Here is a 15,705-nt window from a genome sequence, read left to right as displayed (position 1 = left end):
ACCCCTCTATGTGCAGTCCTTGGTTGGTGGTTGAGACCCTGGGAGCTCCGAGGGTACTAGTTAGTTCCAAGTTCTTTTTCAACTTAAAGCCAAAACCCTTCCCTTTGCTGCGACATTGATAAAAGAAATTAATAAATTTTGGTTCAAATTTTTATTGGAAATTTAAAAATTCATTTTGAAATACACTAAAATAATATATTTCAAACTGTTATAATTAAAAGCAAATAGGAAAAAGACACTATCTTTATGTCCTTAGTGTAGCCTCTGTAAAGGGTCCATGACTTACAAAGAATGATACCCCATACTCAAATAGTATGCAACAGCAGAGAGTGTTTATTCTGCATGCAGGGGTCTTTCATACCTCATGATAGAAGACAGAGGGGTGAACTTTGCAGGGTCAGTTTAAAGCCTGTTAGCTTAGGAGTGGATGACTTTTAGCTTTCTTTCCTTGATTGGTTGATTCTATCCCCAAGGTGCCTTTGTTATTGGTTAAGGCTTTGGAGAATTTGGGGGACTTTGCTTATTAACTAACTATACTTGGCTTAAGCTAGTTGCTGGGGCAGCTTCTACAGCTCCTGATTGGCTGCCCATGAGGTTGGCTTAGGCTAGGTGGTGGGGCAGCTTCCAGATTGACTGCCCATCAGGGACAGTTTTTCCTGGAATTGACTGCCTTGGACTTTTCCAGTCTGTGAAACAGAAACTTAGACTTAGTCTCCCAAAACTGCCAGTTTGCATTCTGTCATGAGGGCAGCCTGGCTCTGGCTAACTGAGTCCTCTCACCTCAAGATCAAACTTGTTAAGGTAAAGGAGTTACAAAAGTGCAGGCTAAGGAATCTGTAGGGTGTCATGGGGGAAAGTGCTTACAGTTTCTTTGGCCAAGAAACAAAGGTTGGAAGAAGTTTGAGCAGGCTGAATACTGATTAGCCTCCTTTGGGGACTCAGAGTAGAATTCACTTAGAATAAATGTTAAACGCTGCAATGAATCAAAAGAAAGCGCTTTGAAGTAAAAGTGGCATTAGAGGTGTATGGTAAACCTCTAGTCTTTTCCTCTTGGACTTACGTATCTCCGTGTAAACATATGTCTATGGATCCGTGTTTATACATGCACACAATTTTGGTGATCAATAAACAGAAAAAGTGGCATGTACCATTGCTAACAGTGAAACATCTCAACTACATGTTATAAGGAAAAGAGAGAATAAAAATGAACATAATCAGAAATAGAAAAACCCAGCAAATGTCAAGTATAAATGCTAACCACCATACCGTAGTGTTCCCTTAAAATACAGCAAGCCATAGAATTATCTTTTACAACTACCAAAACGTAAACCATTATAAAATACAAAACTAAAGAAAAAAGAGCTTTTTTTAAAAAATGTTTGGGAGAAGTGGGCTTCCCAGGAAGGATCCCAATTGTTGGTATTCCAGGGCGAAGTGGTGAGCCCTGAACACATACACGTAATTTTCTTCGTTGTTGGAGCACGATATATTTAGTATCATATGTATAAGCATGCAAAAGCAATTAGCACAATAGTCCATGAATCTGATGGGGAATCCTGGAGGGGTATCTGGGCGATTTGAGAGAAGAGAAATGGAAAGGAGAAGTGTTTTAATTATACTATAGCCTCAAAAATAAAAATAAATGAAATCAAATGTGTGCACATTACATCATTGTCTTTGATATTACAAACTCACCTCCTCCAGCAAACCAGAAACAAGGCAGAGTCAAGCCAGAGGCTACACTTAATACAATACTTCCAGCTAAAAGTATATTCAAGTCACCATGTTAATATATGCAAAATCTCACTTCAATATAATTCCCCCATTATTTATTAATAGTCAAAAATAGGAACAAAGTCACTCAGTACTCTAGCATTATAGTAATATTTGAAGTGTTTTATCATGACTAAAAGCAAAATACAAAATGGTGGAGATTCATGTGAAAAAGCATAAGCAATATTATTTACAATTAGTTAAAGAAAAATATTTCCTATTACAGCATTCTTTATTCTATTAAGATTTCTGTTTCTAGTAACTGAATCAGTAGTTGCTCACTAGAAATAAAGCAACATTAAAGCCCAGATGCTCACTTTAAGCAACTTTGAATTTTTGTGGTCAGTAAATGACAGCCATGGAAGGCTTGGGCTAATAAAACTTCTGGCTTTAAAGAAAAGACATTCTTTACTTTTGAAATGTTTGATGTACTAAAATGCTACAGATGACATGTATATGTCTACAAACTGCATAAATATAAGAACAAACTTTTAGTGGCATAGAAATACTATGAGTTTGTGGTACATCACTGCCTAATAACATGACCAGTTATACACTTGAGAGAATAGATTAATTAAAATGATTTTTAAATTGTGTCAAAGTACGAATGTGATTCTGGGATACAGGAAGACTATGGATAATAATGTGTGAAAATGAAAAGCAATCGAGCCTGGACATCCTTATGCTAATTATTGCCATGTTAATATTGAGAGTTAAGAGACTCAAGAAACATGCTGTCACAGGATCAGCCCTTCTTCAATTGGACTTTGTAGAACCCTAAACTGTTCAGTTTTTCAGAATATAGTCATGTGTCTTTATAACTACATTTGAAATTTAGGTTGAAGCTTAGCAGTCTAATGCAAAAGGAAAATACAACAATAAAAGAACCCTAGTGAGCAATCACAAATCAATGGCTTATGAAATATTCAATACACATCCAACGCTAACTCCTTATGACAAGACCAGGCAATGCAAAATAAAATGTGTCTACTCTAATTAATTACTCAGAAATTGCAGAGAATAAATAATCATTGAACTAATTCTGAAAGTATACATAATTAGCACCATTAATCATCAACTATAAATTATTTAATTGAATAATAGTCCTGAAAGAAAAAATTAGTATTATAGTTACTTAATCATTTAATGCTCATCATCATAATGTTGTCAACTAGAATGTATGATGCCATCAAATAATTTAAAAATGTTTAGAATCAGTTAACATTTCTAAGATACATTGACTTGTACTGTGTAGGATGAGTTTAAGAAAGGCAATTCAGTAATTATCCCTCATTTGAATTTCTGTGACATAAACCAATTAGCCCCCTCGACCCCACATAAACTCCAAATCATAAACACAATATAATAAACATTCTGAATAAACTTCTAAAGTCAGCTGAAACCGCCCGCAGTTTCAATAACGGGGTTCTACTCATCCAGGAGGGAATAAAGGACCTGAAATAGAGGGTTTGAAATGCAAAGAGAAAACATGAAGCCAAGTTGCGTCCCAATCAAGACTCCACTTTACTGAGAATAAACCAGGGTTTCTATAGTCACAGGAGAAACTGAAAACAAGTCTCAAGGTTACATTACAAAGAAAGTTCAGGTGCCAAAGTCCCCAGGTTCAGAAGATCTTCAGGCTGCTGGCTGGCTGGCTGGCTGGAGTCTTACTGGCTGCTTACTCAGGCGGTAGGCGTGGTCAGGCGGCTTCTTCAAAGACAAACAGTCAACAGAGAGCATCTGTCTTAGCTCCCAGGTGTGAGCCCCCAGAGGATGGCAGGAGTCCGGTGGATGACTGAAGTGAAGAGGGCATGTAACAGTCAGCAATAGGAAACATATAAAAATAAGATTAAAATCAATCACTTTATTTCTGACACAAGTAAACATAATGCTTAGTATGTAAAACATTGTATTCCATTTATCAAGAGTGATGAAAAAAAGCTATAAATATTGTGGTTGGGAAACAACAAAAATAGTTCAAAGCCAGCTGTGCACAAGTGTTTCTTGCACTGGACTGATGGGCTTTTCCTTAAGGTCTGCATGAAGCTGTAACTTAGAAAGCCATGACACTTTCCTTGATCTATGCTGGCAACGGGGAGAATTTGGTCAAGTAACTTAACGAAAAGAGTGAGTGAAGGAGGCAGGGGAGAATGGTACCCAGATCTCTGGACTAGTTGAGTTTGAAGAAAGTTCTAGGCCATTTGAGAGCAAGAGTTGAAATGAAAGGGATACATAAAGAGAAGAAGTATTAAGCACTAGTCTTGAAATTAAGATTAAAATCTACTTTTTATGTTTTGAATGCCTTTAGGAAAAGATTGGATTTGTTTCTGCTTGCTGAATGTTGGATTTCAGGCATGAAGCCTGTAGGCTAGAAGCCTTTTACTAGATAAATTAACGTTTGTTTTCTTGTTTGAAACACCTGCTGAATTACTCAGCTAAATATAAAACAGGCATGTTTTATTTTCATCAAGTTATTGTGTACTGCATAGTTATTGGATTCAATGTAAGTTCTTTTATAAGTAATATATGGTGTGCTCAAATTTATAGTATTTTGAATGCACATAGCCTTCTCAAATGTTCCAATAGGCAGGAGTTGTATGAGATTGTATGGCCAACACCATTTCCCTCCTCTGAGTAATGCAACATATAAAATAAGTATAAATAAAATATATACCACTGCCTAGTTTGTTGTTTCTCAGAACCTGGGGAAGATGCCATGCCAGTTCTCATTTTGAATTTAGAAATGAAAGGTATATAATAGCCTGCTGGAGTTGCTATATAAAAACTGTGGGGTCAATGACGGTGATTGTCAAAGTGAAGAGCTCAGATAATTGGAAAAGAAGAAGATGATGAAATCAAGTAGACTGCTTTTCCACCGTGTTGGCTATTACTTTGATAATGTGGAAATTCTACAATAGATCAGTGTAGATCACTAAAATTGTTTCAGTTTTATAGCCTATGTTGAGCCATAAAGCACTTGGAATTTTTGCACAAATATTTGATCAATGTCAGATAATTTAATGCCTGGCTATTCTAGCTCACCTGTATGAAATGGACTTAACCCTCATACATTTAAGTGATTATATTCTTTAGTGAAAAAAACATTGATATGGGGATGCGAAAAGACATACCAAGAATAAATAATTCATGTTATTAGTATAAGATACATTTATCAAGTAAACATTAAAATTAACAGCAAGGTTCATATTGTTTTAAATGAAGTAGTTATACAAAAAAGGTCCCAACTCAATCCAAGTCAGAGAAACGTAGCTTCAGGGTGCTGTATTCCTTTCAGAAGCTCATCCCAGGGAATGCTACCTAAACCAGGACCATCCAGGCAAGGATGCTCCCGGCAGGGAATCTGGACAATTCAAACAACCTTCTCAGTTCTGAATGAGGAAGCAACTCAAAAATCTTGACGTTGACAGAGTAGGTTAAGGACATTACCTTAATCCTGAAAACAAATCACTTTGACAAACTTTTCACTAATTGAGTTGTTTTTCCTAATATTTTTATTTTTCAAAAGGCAAAACAGAACAGCCTCCAAGCCTGTTAAATTAGAAGTGATCTCTGGGCTGGAGAGTTGGTCCAGCAGATAAGAGAACTTACAGCTCTTACAGAGAATGTCAGCTCAGTTTCTGGCACTCGCATGGTGGCTTCAAACTGTCTATAGCTGCGCTTGCAGAGCATCTGGAACCTTGTCCTGGTCTCTGTGGGCATGAGGCTCGCTGGCAGTGATTCCATGTAGGACAGAGGTGTTGGGAGCTGAGTTATGTGGACAACAGGAGAAACACATTCTGTTTCGTGGAAGAACCCTTTTTTCTCCTGTCTGAGAAAAAGACAAACTCAATAAACAAGCAGTCATAATAAAACTACTAGATCTTTGGCACACAAGCACCCAAAAGCCTATCTAAACAATAGAAAATACATTTTGAACTTCTTAGTGGAAGATTAAGTTTAAGGTAGACATTCTAAAGCACAGTTTCCTCAGGGACACATTGACATCTCAGAACTTTCCAAGCAAGGCTAATTGTCAAAATCATGGACAGGGCTTTGTAGAGGTGAGAGTAGCAGGGTATCGCCAAGTCCTGAGATGCCCATAGCCTGTATAAGATGAAAACGTGTTTGCTTTGTTAAGGTGCTCTTGGGATACCTCTTCCTTTGGCTGTTCTGCCGTGTTGTGACACAGCCCTTTTGCATTTAGAATATTACTCTCTGCTTATTTATGTTTTTTTGCGGTTTCTGTCATAAAGCATCCAGAGAGAAGCGGTTTAATGAAGAAGGGGTTTATTCTGGCTCATGTTTGGAGACTGCAAAGAGCCCATCATTGTGAGAAAGTCTACCATGTGGTAGCCAATGCTTGTAAAGGCGGCGGAGAAGGTTGCTTAGGCGGCGGAGAAGGTTGCAGCCACAGTTAGGAGGCAGAGATAACTAAATGCTGGTCCTGGCTTCCTAATCTACATTTACACAGCCCTTTAGATCCTCATCCAGGGGATGTTCTAACCAAAGGTAAGAAGTGCCTTTCCTTACAAATTAACTTAATTAAGAGAATCCTTCACAAATACTCTTGAAGTCTCTCTGCACTTCTCTAACTAATCCCTCACAGACAGTTAACCGTAACCTCTGCTTAACAGAGAAGAGCCTGGAGAATGGCCTTTGAATGCTTCCACTAATTTTCTGTGTAAACGAAAAGTCAAGGATAAAAATAGACTACAATATGTTGAACAGCCATGATATTTTCCTATAAAAGTGTTAAATATTTCAGACTTGCCCACATTCATTAAAACTATGCCAAGATTTTAAGTATACATTTAGAACAAGATTTATTTCAACTTAGAAACATAAGTAATTAATTATAATTTTAAATTTTTTCTTCAATAGCCTTTAGAGGCATTTCTTTTAAAAAAATTGTTTAAAATTTGACTTCACATCAATGTGAACACTAAGACCTATACTGAAAAACATAGCAACATTGAATATTTCCCTTTTCTTTGATTATACACTAGTGGCTGGACTGCGTGATCTTTTAAACTTATTTTAGGTTTTAAAACAGCAGAATTATCCCTTGGACAAAAGAATTTTAAAACAGGCATTAGGGGTTCAATCTAATTGGCAATAAAATTGGTAGAAACCCTTTGTTATAACTTAAAATATGATAATTAAATTCACATAGATAGCATTTGCTTTCCTGATGGCATCCATATAAAATATCAGTTTTTTTTTTTTTTTTTTTTTTTTTTTTATATATTTTTTTTGAGACAGGGTTTCTCTGTTTTAGCCCTGGCTGTCCTGGAACTCACTCTGTAGACCAGGCTGGCCTCGAACTCAGAGATCCGCCTGCCTCTGCCTCCCAAGTGCTGGGATTAAAGGCGTGTGCCACCACCGCCCGGCTCAAATATCAGTTTTTTAATTAACTTTAAGAGTGGAAATATTCTGACCATATTTAAGGTTATAAGGTATATATAAAAGTTCAAAAACAGATATGCAATAAATTCTATGATGTTTCATTCATTGTTCTGCTGTTATTATAACTTTCTTTACATTTAGTATTTTCCATTTAATAAGTGATTCTTTTAAGTTGTTTCATATAAATTATATATGTATAATACAAATATATAAAATAATTTTACATATGTATATATATTAGAGGGGGAGAGTGTTTGAGGTAAGGTTTCTCTGTATAGACCTGGCCGTTCTGGAACTCATTCTGAACACCAGGCTGGCCTTGAACTCACAGAGATCTATCTATCTCTGCCTACTGAGTATAGGGATAAAAGGTGCGCACCAAACCGACCTGGAAATGTGTATGTGTGTGTGTGTGTGTGTGCATGTGTGTGCGTGTGTGTGTGTGAGTGTGCATGTGCATGTGTGTGTGTATGTGTGTATACATATATATTATATATATATACTCGTCACAAATATGTTTAACTAAGAAAGGAAGGTCAACCCTAATTTTGGGCAGCACCAGTCTCTGGCACAATCCCAGACTGAAGAAAAACAGGGAAATTCATTAAGAAATTCAGACTCACTACATTCTCCTTTTTTTCACCTCCTGGTCCATTTAGCATGTGTGCCAGTCCATCCTGCCATAGCAGTTAGCTATCTTTTTTACTATGATACACTCTGTCTCCTGAGCCATGAATCACAATGAGCCTTCCTTCTTCGTAGACTGTTTCTTGTCAAAGATTAAGTTATGCCAATGGATAATGTAACTAATTCACAGCTTGTCTCCTGATCTGCCAAATGGAGACTTGTGAAGGGTGAGGTGTTTGGTAAACTGTGTTATAATTGCCATCCAGGTACTTGCTCCTCAGGCAAGCAAACCTTACTTCATATCTTAGAAACCACGTGAAAGCTAGCTTTGCTGGGATCACTTGTAATGCAAAGCTAGTTGGAGAATAGAGACAGGAGGATCATTGTGGCTTGCTGGCTAACACCCTAGCACCAGCTCCAGCTTCCATGGGAGCCCGGTTCTCCAGCAATTAAGGCACACAGTAATAGAGCCGGACACCTGACCTCCTGCTCTAACTTATGGTCACATATGTATCTGCATGCATTAACACACAGCCACACACACACACAGACAACACCACCACAGGCACACCTCTCCCTCTTCCTCTCCCTCTTTTTCCCCTTCCCACTCTCCCTCTTTCCCTCCCTCCTCCCCTTCTCTCTCTTCCCCCCAAACCTCCACAATGTACACACTTGCAGATTTGAATCTAAGTGGAACATGTCTCCAAGATGTCAGTAAATAAAAAGCAGCAAGTCATTTATTAGCATTATAGGATGGTAAAGACAAATAAAACAATACAAAAATAAATACCCGTGTTGCAAATAAATTAAGTAAGTCTTTTCAAATAAACTGGGGGAAGAGAGGAACAGGGCTACTGTAGTTAATAATTAACCAAGAAATATTAGAACTGTTCATGTTCCAGGAATGTATAATGCATAGAGTCAGAATATGTTTTCTAACACATAAAGTAGGAAAATGACCTTACAGAAGGCAGTCACTTGTTACAGAAATCTAGGTTAAAACAATACTCCTTGTCAACTTAGAAATCATCCTATTTTCACATAGAAAAGGGGAGAAACAATTGTATTTAAGGAATAGTCATGCAAGTAAAATATGCATCATGGGTTATAGAATAAAGATATGGAGAGGAGGAGAAAAACAAAAACACCATTTTATATCACTGAGCAGGTACAATCTAATCACAGAGCTTTGCTTAAAATAAATAAACTAGTCCATGAGCAGGAGCTCCTGATGGCAACATGTGCCACCCGTCTTTTGTCCTAAATGTGCCTGGTAATTGGAGTGGCCACCTGTGTTTTTCTAATTGCCTTTATCTTTAGGGAAAATCTATTGCTCATACCTTGATGACAAAAGGTAGGTTTGCAGCTTGGAGCCAGACACCTGCTGGTGCTTGTTTTTCAGTCCACCCACAGGTACTTAGAGAACCAAGGCGTGATACTCTGCTCTGCGTGCAAAAGAAAATATTTCCTGGGGCTGTTAGGTAATATTTGTAGTTACAAAACTGATGAACATTTTTTAAAAGTCTATTTTGTGCACACTGGTTTTCTGATGCAAATACTTTAAGGAAGGAAGAGCCTCTGCCCTTAATTTTAAAAACTTAATTAAAATAAAATAAATGAAATTTAATTCATAACTTCACCCTTCCTATTTCCTCCCGGCAGCCTCACTCTAGTCCTCCATAGCCTTTCAGAGTGACTGACCCAGCCCTCCATAGCCTTTCAGGTTGACTGACGCAGCCCTCCATACTCTTTCAGAGTGACTGACCCAGCCTTCCATAGCCTTTCAGGTTGACTGACGCAGCCCTCCATAGCCTTTCGGATGGACTGACCCTTTTCCTTTGCTTATTATCACTACCTATAAATGTCAATGCTTAGCCTGTTTCTGTGGCTGGTGTGTATCTTATTTCATGGATGACCATTTTGCATTGATCAGTTAGGGGCCTCCTTCATCAAAGAAGCTCATTCTCCCTCTAGCAAGGAATCAGTGAGAGCTCTGTGTCTAAGGACGGGGCCTTGAGATACCACTTTATATGTTAGCCTGTTTATAGCCTCTCAGTTTCCAGGAGAGACATGACTGGGAAAGGAGATATCATATGACAGGTAAAGAAAGAAAATATCTAATGAAAACTAAATAAAATAATTAAAAAAGATATGGATTGTCCCACTTTAAAGGATTTTATTAGAACATAAAACAAAACAAAGAAAACAACTCATATGTGTGCCCAGCCATTTCAGTTGTATTCAATTTCAGATGTAGTCAAGTAGACAACCAAGCAAAATCAGCACTCGGCACTCTTTCCATACTCTCTCTACTCACATCTGAAGGACTCGAGTGAGGAACTACAGACATCAGAGAACGTTTAGTATCCTTCTTTCTGTGCAGAGTTATGTTACCTCTTCTAGGTCCTTCCATTCATCTGCAAATTTCATCTATTCATTTTCTTTCCAGTAGAATGATATTCTATTGGATATATGTACCACATTTTCATTATCTGTTCATCTGCTGAAGGACATTTATGTTGCTCCATTAAATAGTTATTGTAGATGAAGCAGCAATAAACATTGCTGAGCAAGTGTCTCTTAGTGGAATAGGATGTCAAGACTTTGGGCATATGCCAAAGAATGGTATAGCTGGGTCATATAGTAGATTTAATTTTGGCTTTTGAAGATGCTACAAGCTGATATCGATAGTGTTACACTAGATTGCAATTCACACAAAATTAATAAGTGCTCCCCTTTCAACATAGCCTCATCATCATTTTTTGTTTCTTATTTATCTGATTTTAGCCATTTGAACTGGAGTTGAGTTGCCCTTTTTTTTTAAGACTATCTTTGCTTTTGTCTTTAGTAGAAAATACAAAACTCCTGGTTTTCTTTATTACTGTTGTTAAATAAATGCTAATACTAACATTATACATGACACATTATTTTATGTCGGTTTAATTGCACAATTTATTTTATCAATCTTATCTTGAATTAGTTTTTTTACACTTTCAGCTGAGGAACATGGCCACTAACTGCTCTGAGATAGCTAGGTAGCTTATAATATAAATTTCATCGTCTTTCACACATATGTTTATGGCCGGCATGAATTTAAAGAGACTACATAAGGGTGCATAAGAGGGTTGCAGCTCAAGGGGAGGTCCCAAGACCTGACATTACTACTGAGGCTATGGAGCACTCACTCACAAAGAGGGACCTATCATGACTTCCTGCCAAATGACCTAACAAGCAGCTGAAAGCATCAGATGCAGACATTTGCACCCAACCAAAGGACAGAAGCAGCTGACCCCTGTTGTTGAATTAGGGAAGGCTGAAAGAAGCCGAGGAGAAGGGTGATCCTGTAGAAGGACCAGCCGTCTCCATTAATCTGAACCCCTGAGATCTCCCAAATACTGAACCACCAAAAAGATAACATATACCAGCTGACGTGAGGCCCCCAACACACATTCAGTAGAGGAAGTCTGGATCTGTGTTCATTCAGAGATGATGCACCTAACCTTCAAGAGACTGGAGGCCTCAGGGATTTTAGAGGTCAGGTAGGGTGGGTGGTGGGGTTGAGGCATGGGATGTGGAACAGTTAGAGGGTGGATCTGGGCAGAGGGGATAAAATATGGAGTGTAAATAAATATATATAATATATGTACATATATGTACACACATGTGTACATATGTATATATGTATATATATATGTATTGTATTATATGTAAATAAATATATATGAGGGTTTTGACAGAAGAAACAGAGGAAGAAATATTGAATTATAATCATAATTTTTTTTTAAAAAGTAAAATTAAATTCAAATGAAGTAAACAAGTTCAGCATGGGAAGTGCAAGAGTTCAGAATGTTGATGTCTAAAAGAATACATCCATGTACAGGTATGACAATGGTGCCCTGTGAATCCAATCTGACCAAGCTGTTCCACATTAGGAAGCTATTGTGTTAACCCTAGACTTTTATAATTTTTCTTCATTCCTCATTCTATCTGCTACCAGCAAGCAATGTTATTACCCGAAACTGTGAAGTATGGTAATAAAGAAAACAGTTATTGAACATAGAATTAAAATATATTTCTATTATAAGAAAAGGTTAATCAGATACAAAAATACATTTAGATTTGTTGGAGACCCTGGTTGTTAAAGGAGCCATGCTCCAAACCATCCCTGGTGGCTTTCTGAGCTCAGTGTAAAATGGGGAGCTCCCTTTCTGAATGGGGATTCCATTTGCCTGTCTTTATCTGGAGAGTGGCCCTGAATACAGATGGCTTACCTAGTCCTAAAAGAGAACTTGTACAAAGTTCTCTGCAAGATTGCAAACTCAGAACACAAAGCTCTCTCTGGCTTCCTGACTCCATAATTAGATGCTGTATATGATCAATCAGTCCTTCCTGCTTGCCTGATGCTATGACCAATTAGCTTTTTCTAAATGTACTTCCCCCCCAAAACGAGCCCAATATACCCCATCCATTTAACAATAATGTAGACTCTACTTGCTGCAGAGGTCTCTGGACCTTCTGAACCCTGCTTTTGGCTTCTTCTCCTTCTATCCTCTCAGGTATGTGGCAAACAGCCTTAGAGGAGAAGGGAAGGGTGGTGCACATGAATTTTGTTTAGTCCTGACAATATTGAGAAGATATATTAAAACTCATCACTTTGGACCTAAAGCATTGGTAATCCATAGAGTTGAATGTTTAGTGAGATTTTTAAATTAAACACATTGATAATGCTTAGTAATCATTCTCAATCAACTCTCTGGTTTGGGTACATCTACTGCAACAGCATTTTCTTAAGAGTGATGGGGGAGAAGGTGAAGATAGAACCTTAGAGATGATTCCTGTAGGTAAATGCCATCGATTCAGGTGAAGAAGTCATACAGCCATTGTAGAGAGTCCAGCAAGTCACATGATAAACCTATTGTAGAAATAGAGCTCTGAAAGTCTGTTCTCCACTGCTCTCAGTAGTTGGAGGGAGACCAAAACGCCAATTCAACTACAGTATTACCCAGAAAGCATTTCATCAAAGAGGCAAAAGATATCAAAAATGCAAATGAAGTTCTATGCATAACTTCTCCAGGGTTGGCTCTAGCAGTGTATGTCATGGAAACATTACTACATTTTCCAATTAAGTATCCAGATCTCCAGAGTTTTAGAATGAAAAAAAAAATCTTAAAAGAATTTTTTCTTTAATGGTCTTTCTGAAACAAATATGTAGTTACTAAACAAATCACTCCCTTTTCCTTACTTTCTTGTAACTACTGACCTAAGGTTTGTGCCTCATTCATGTGATAAAAATAAGCTCATATATAGTATGTTGTATCATATATAGTATAGTATTATGTCATATCATATTATATGTATTATATGGTGATAAATTTGCAATGTAACACAAATAAGATTTCCTACACTGGCAAGTTAGAACTCATTTTATATCTTGAAATAGCTGTTACTGACTTTGAATAGCTTGTCATTTTATTCCTTAAATATTTCATGCCCTTAAAAATATTAGATTTCTCAGTTTCCATACAAAGTGACTGGCATTTCCTTAGCCTTTCCAATAAGTATGTCTTGTAACTTTGACATTTTTGCAATAAACAATATATTAATTCAATTTCTTTTCAACCATATATAAATGTACTTAGTGTTCATTATGCTACAGGATTCATATTCCTCTACTGCATATATAATTTAGAGGTTGAGAATTCAAAGCAAAAGAAATATGTGAATGTTAGACATTTTTCATTCATAATTTCACTTTTCTACCATGTTATTATATAAATCACTTCACATTTTTTTGTCTTAGATGCTATGTGCATAGTAAAGAATATGAAGGACAGTGTTGATAAATATAAAAATCTATGTGTTTAAAGACACATATTTAGTATTCTGTAAAAATATACATTGAGTTAGAAAAGTAGGTTCTCCTGTCAGATGTGTGACATTTCTAGGCATGAAGATCTGGTTTACAGTGCCCGCTATGAATTCCTTCATTTGACAAGGCCTTAAGTCCAGTTAAATAGCCATTGGTCACCCACCCACAAGGAAAAAGTGCCTCTATTGCACCATTAGGCTTATGTTGGTAGTCAATGCTCATTGCAATGAATAAACCTTATAGTCTGAAGGAATGTCGTTTGCTTCTCTGACTTGGTAGTTCACATACCACCAATGGGTACTGTGCAAGCCTGTCTGTAGGAAGGAATCTCCCAGGCCAGCTCAAGCTTGATTCCTCCAAGTTCTGGTTTGTTTTTTCCATATGTGATATCTTCAGTGAAATTACCTCTAGTTTCTGGAAGGAAACAAAGGCAGTACCCATATTGTTTTGGGAGACATGAATTCTTCCAACCAAAACATTAAGGAGAGATTTTCAGACCCACAACTGAAATTTTTATTCCATGATGCATAGTTCATGGATCTTGGAGGAGGCATCAGTTCCTAACATGGATTATTTCTTTACCACCCATGTGTGAGTCCGTGCATATACATGGAAACATAGCAAAGAAGATAACCCATGTGTGAGTCCATGCATATACATGTAAACATAGCAAAGAAGATAACCCATGTGTGAGTCCATGCATATACATGGAAACATAGTAAAGAAGATAACCCATGTGTGAGTCCGTGCATATACATGTAAACATAGTAAAGAAGATAACCCATGTGTGAGTCCATGCATATACATGTAAACATAGTAAAGAAGATAACCCATGTGTGAGTCCATGCATATACATGGAAACATAGCAAAGAAGATACTTACTTCGGGAGATGGGAGCATAAGAGAAATTTGAAGTCGGGAGAGAAGGGTAGAAGAGATGCACACATTGCTAAAGATTGATGTCCTCAAGCAATCTGAGAAAGTTTATAATAAGATATAAAATTCAGTAAATAACTCATTAGTATTTATGACATCATCTTCTAGACTATGATATTGGATAGTTCTGCAGCTCCAATATTCTCAACAATTTTTTATTTTATTTTATAACAACATGAGTAACCTCTTTGTAGACTCCTTGAAAGCAAGCTGATTAGATTTTGTGCCCACTCCTGTGTCTTTAGCTTATAGCCCCAATGTGAGAGACTTTCAATAAAGCCATGAAGGAATCCTCTGTTTTGAAAATTTTCAGTTAGAACACATGGTTTGGTTTTAACATTGTAGTTTAAACAATAAAAACAAACAAACAAATAAAAAAAAAAAAACCTTTCCAAATGAGTTTCTCTTTGGTAGAACAAAATGCCCATTCACTACATAAGCTTCTACTGCTTGTTGGCTTGTTGTTTAGCAAAGTAGACAGTCTCTTCATCCTTGACAAATACTCAAGTAGAATACACATGCGCATACACACACACACACACAATTGTATTTCTAAAAGACTAAAATACATTCAAAGAAGCAAAGGGATCAAGCACAAGCATAATGGTATAAAACAAAATTTGTGTATTAATGAGGTCCTGTAAGTCAAACCTGATGGTATGGGTAGGATCTCCATAACCTACATAATGCAATGCTAAAACTGTTTCTCGTAAGTTATCCTCCTTCCTTTATATGCACACCATGTTATATTTTCTCATACATGCCCTCTTGTGTGAACCACACAGAGAGGGGAGGGGATTGCTTCCTTCAAATTATCTGTCTTTATTGTGTGGCATCTTTAGGAATAGAGTCTTATCTTCTTGGAAGGTACCAAGGGTAAAGGTTAAAGATTATACTGTTCTACTGTTGTCTTGGACATCCATGATCAATGACTCCAAGCAGAGTTTTCAGAGTCTTCATCTTTCACATTGCTGATATATGAGTATTTGTAGTGTTGATTCTCCCGTTGATATAACAAATGTCTTATGAAATATCCTAAGGTTTGGAGGACTTATTTTTCTGAGGGTTTAAGAGAATAGTCCATAATGATTGCA

At 37.1% G+C, this 15,705-nt stretch overlaps 2 protein-coding genes across 8 annotated transcripts in view; one reads left to right on the top strand and one right to left on the bottom strand.

Annotated features, from left to right (window-relative positions):
- Positions 1 to 15,705, top strand: part of Naaladl2 (N-acetylated alpha-linked acidic dipeptidase like 2) — an 880,490-nt gene that overhangs the window by 498,854 nt on the left and 365,931 nt on the right. The gene's annotated exons all lie outside the window — the stretch shown is intronic.
- Positions 3,397 to 15,705, bottom strand: part of LOC116095003 — a 42,719-nt gene continuing 30,410 nt past the window's right edge. For 3 of the 6 annotated variants that reach the window (XM_031376450.1, XM_031376447.1, XM_031376448.1), the window contains 4 exons: positions 14,558 to 14,649; positions 9,147 to 9,251; positions 5,383 to 5,598; positions 3,397 to 3,594 (listed from right to left, as the gene is read on the bottom strand). In XM_031376450.1, coding sequence (XP_031232310.1) covers positions 3,409 to 3,594; positions 5,383 to 5,598; positions 9,147 to 9,251; positions 14,558 to 14,649 — 599 coding nt within the window. In that variant the 3' untranslated portion in view covers positions 3,397 to 3,408. Of the gene's footprint in view, positions 3,595 to 5,382; positions 5,603 to 9,146; positions 9,252 to 13,913; positions 14,090 to 14,557; positions 14,650 to 15,705 lie in introns of those variants that run through there. The other 3 variants (XM_031376449.1, XR_004120393.1, XR_004120394.1) reach the window with 3 other exon arrangements.

Source organism: Mastomys coucha, unplaced genomic scaffold (genome assembly GCF_008632895.1).
Source record: "Mastomys coucha isolate ucsf_1 unplaced genomic scaffold, UCSF_Mcou_1 pScaffold17, whole genome shotgun sequence".
NCBI lineage: Eukaryota > Metazoa > Chordata > Mammalia > Rodentia > Muridae > Mastomys > Mastomys coucha.
The sequence above is the reverse complement of the archived record's forward strand: the minus strand, read 5'-3'. Positions and strand labels throughout refer to the sequence as shown.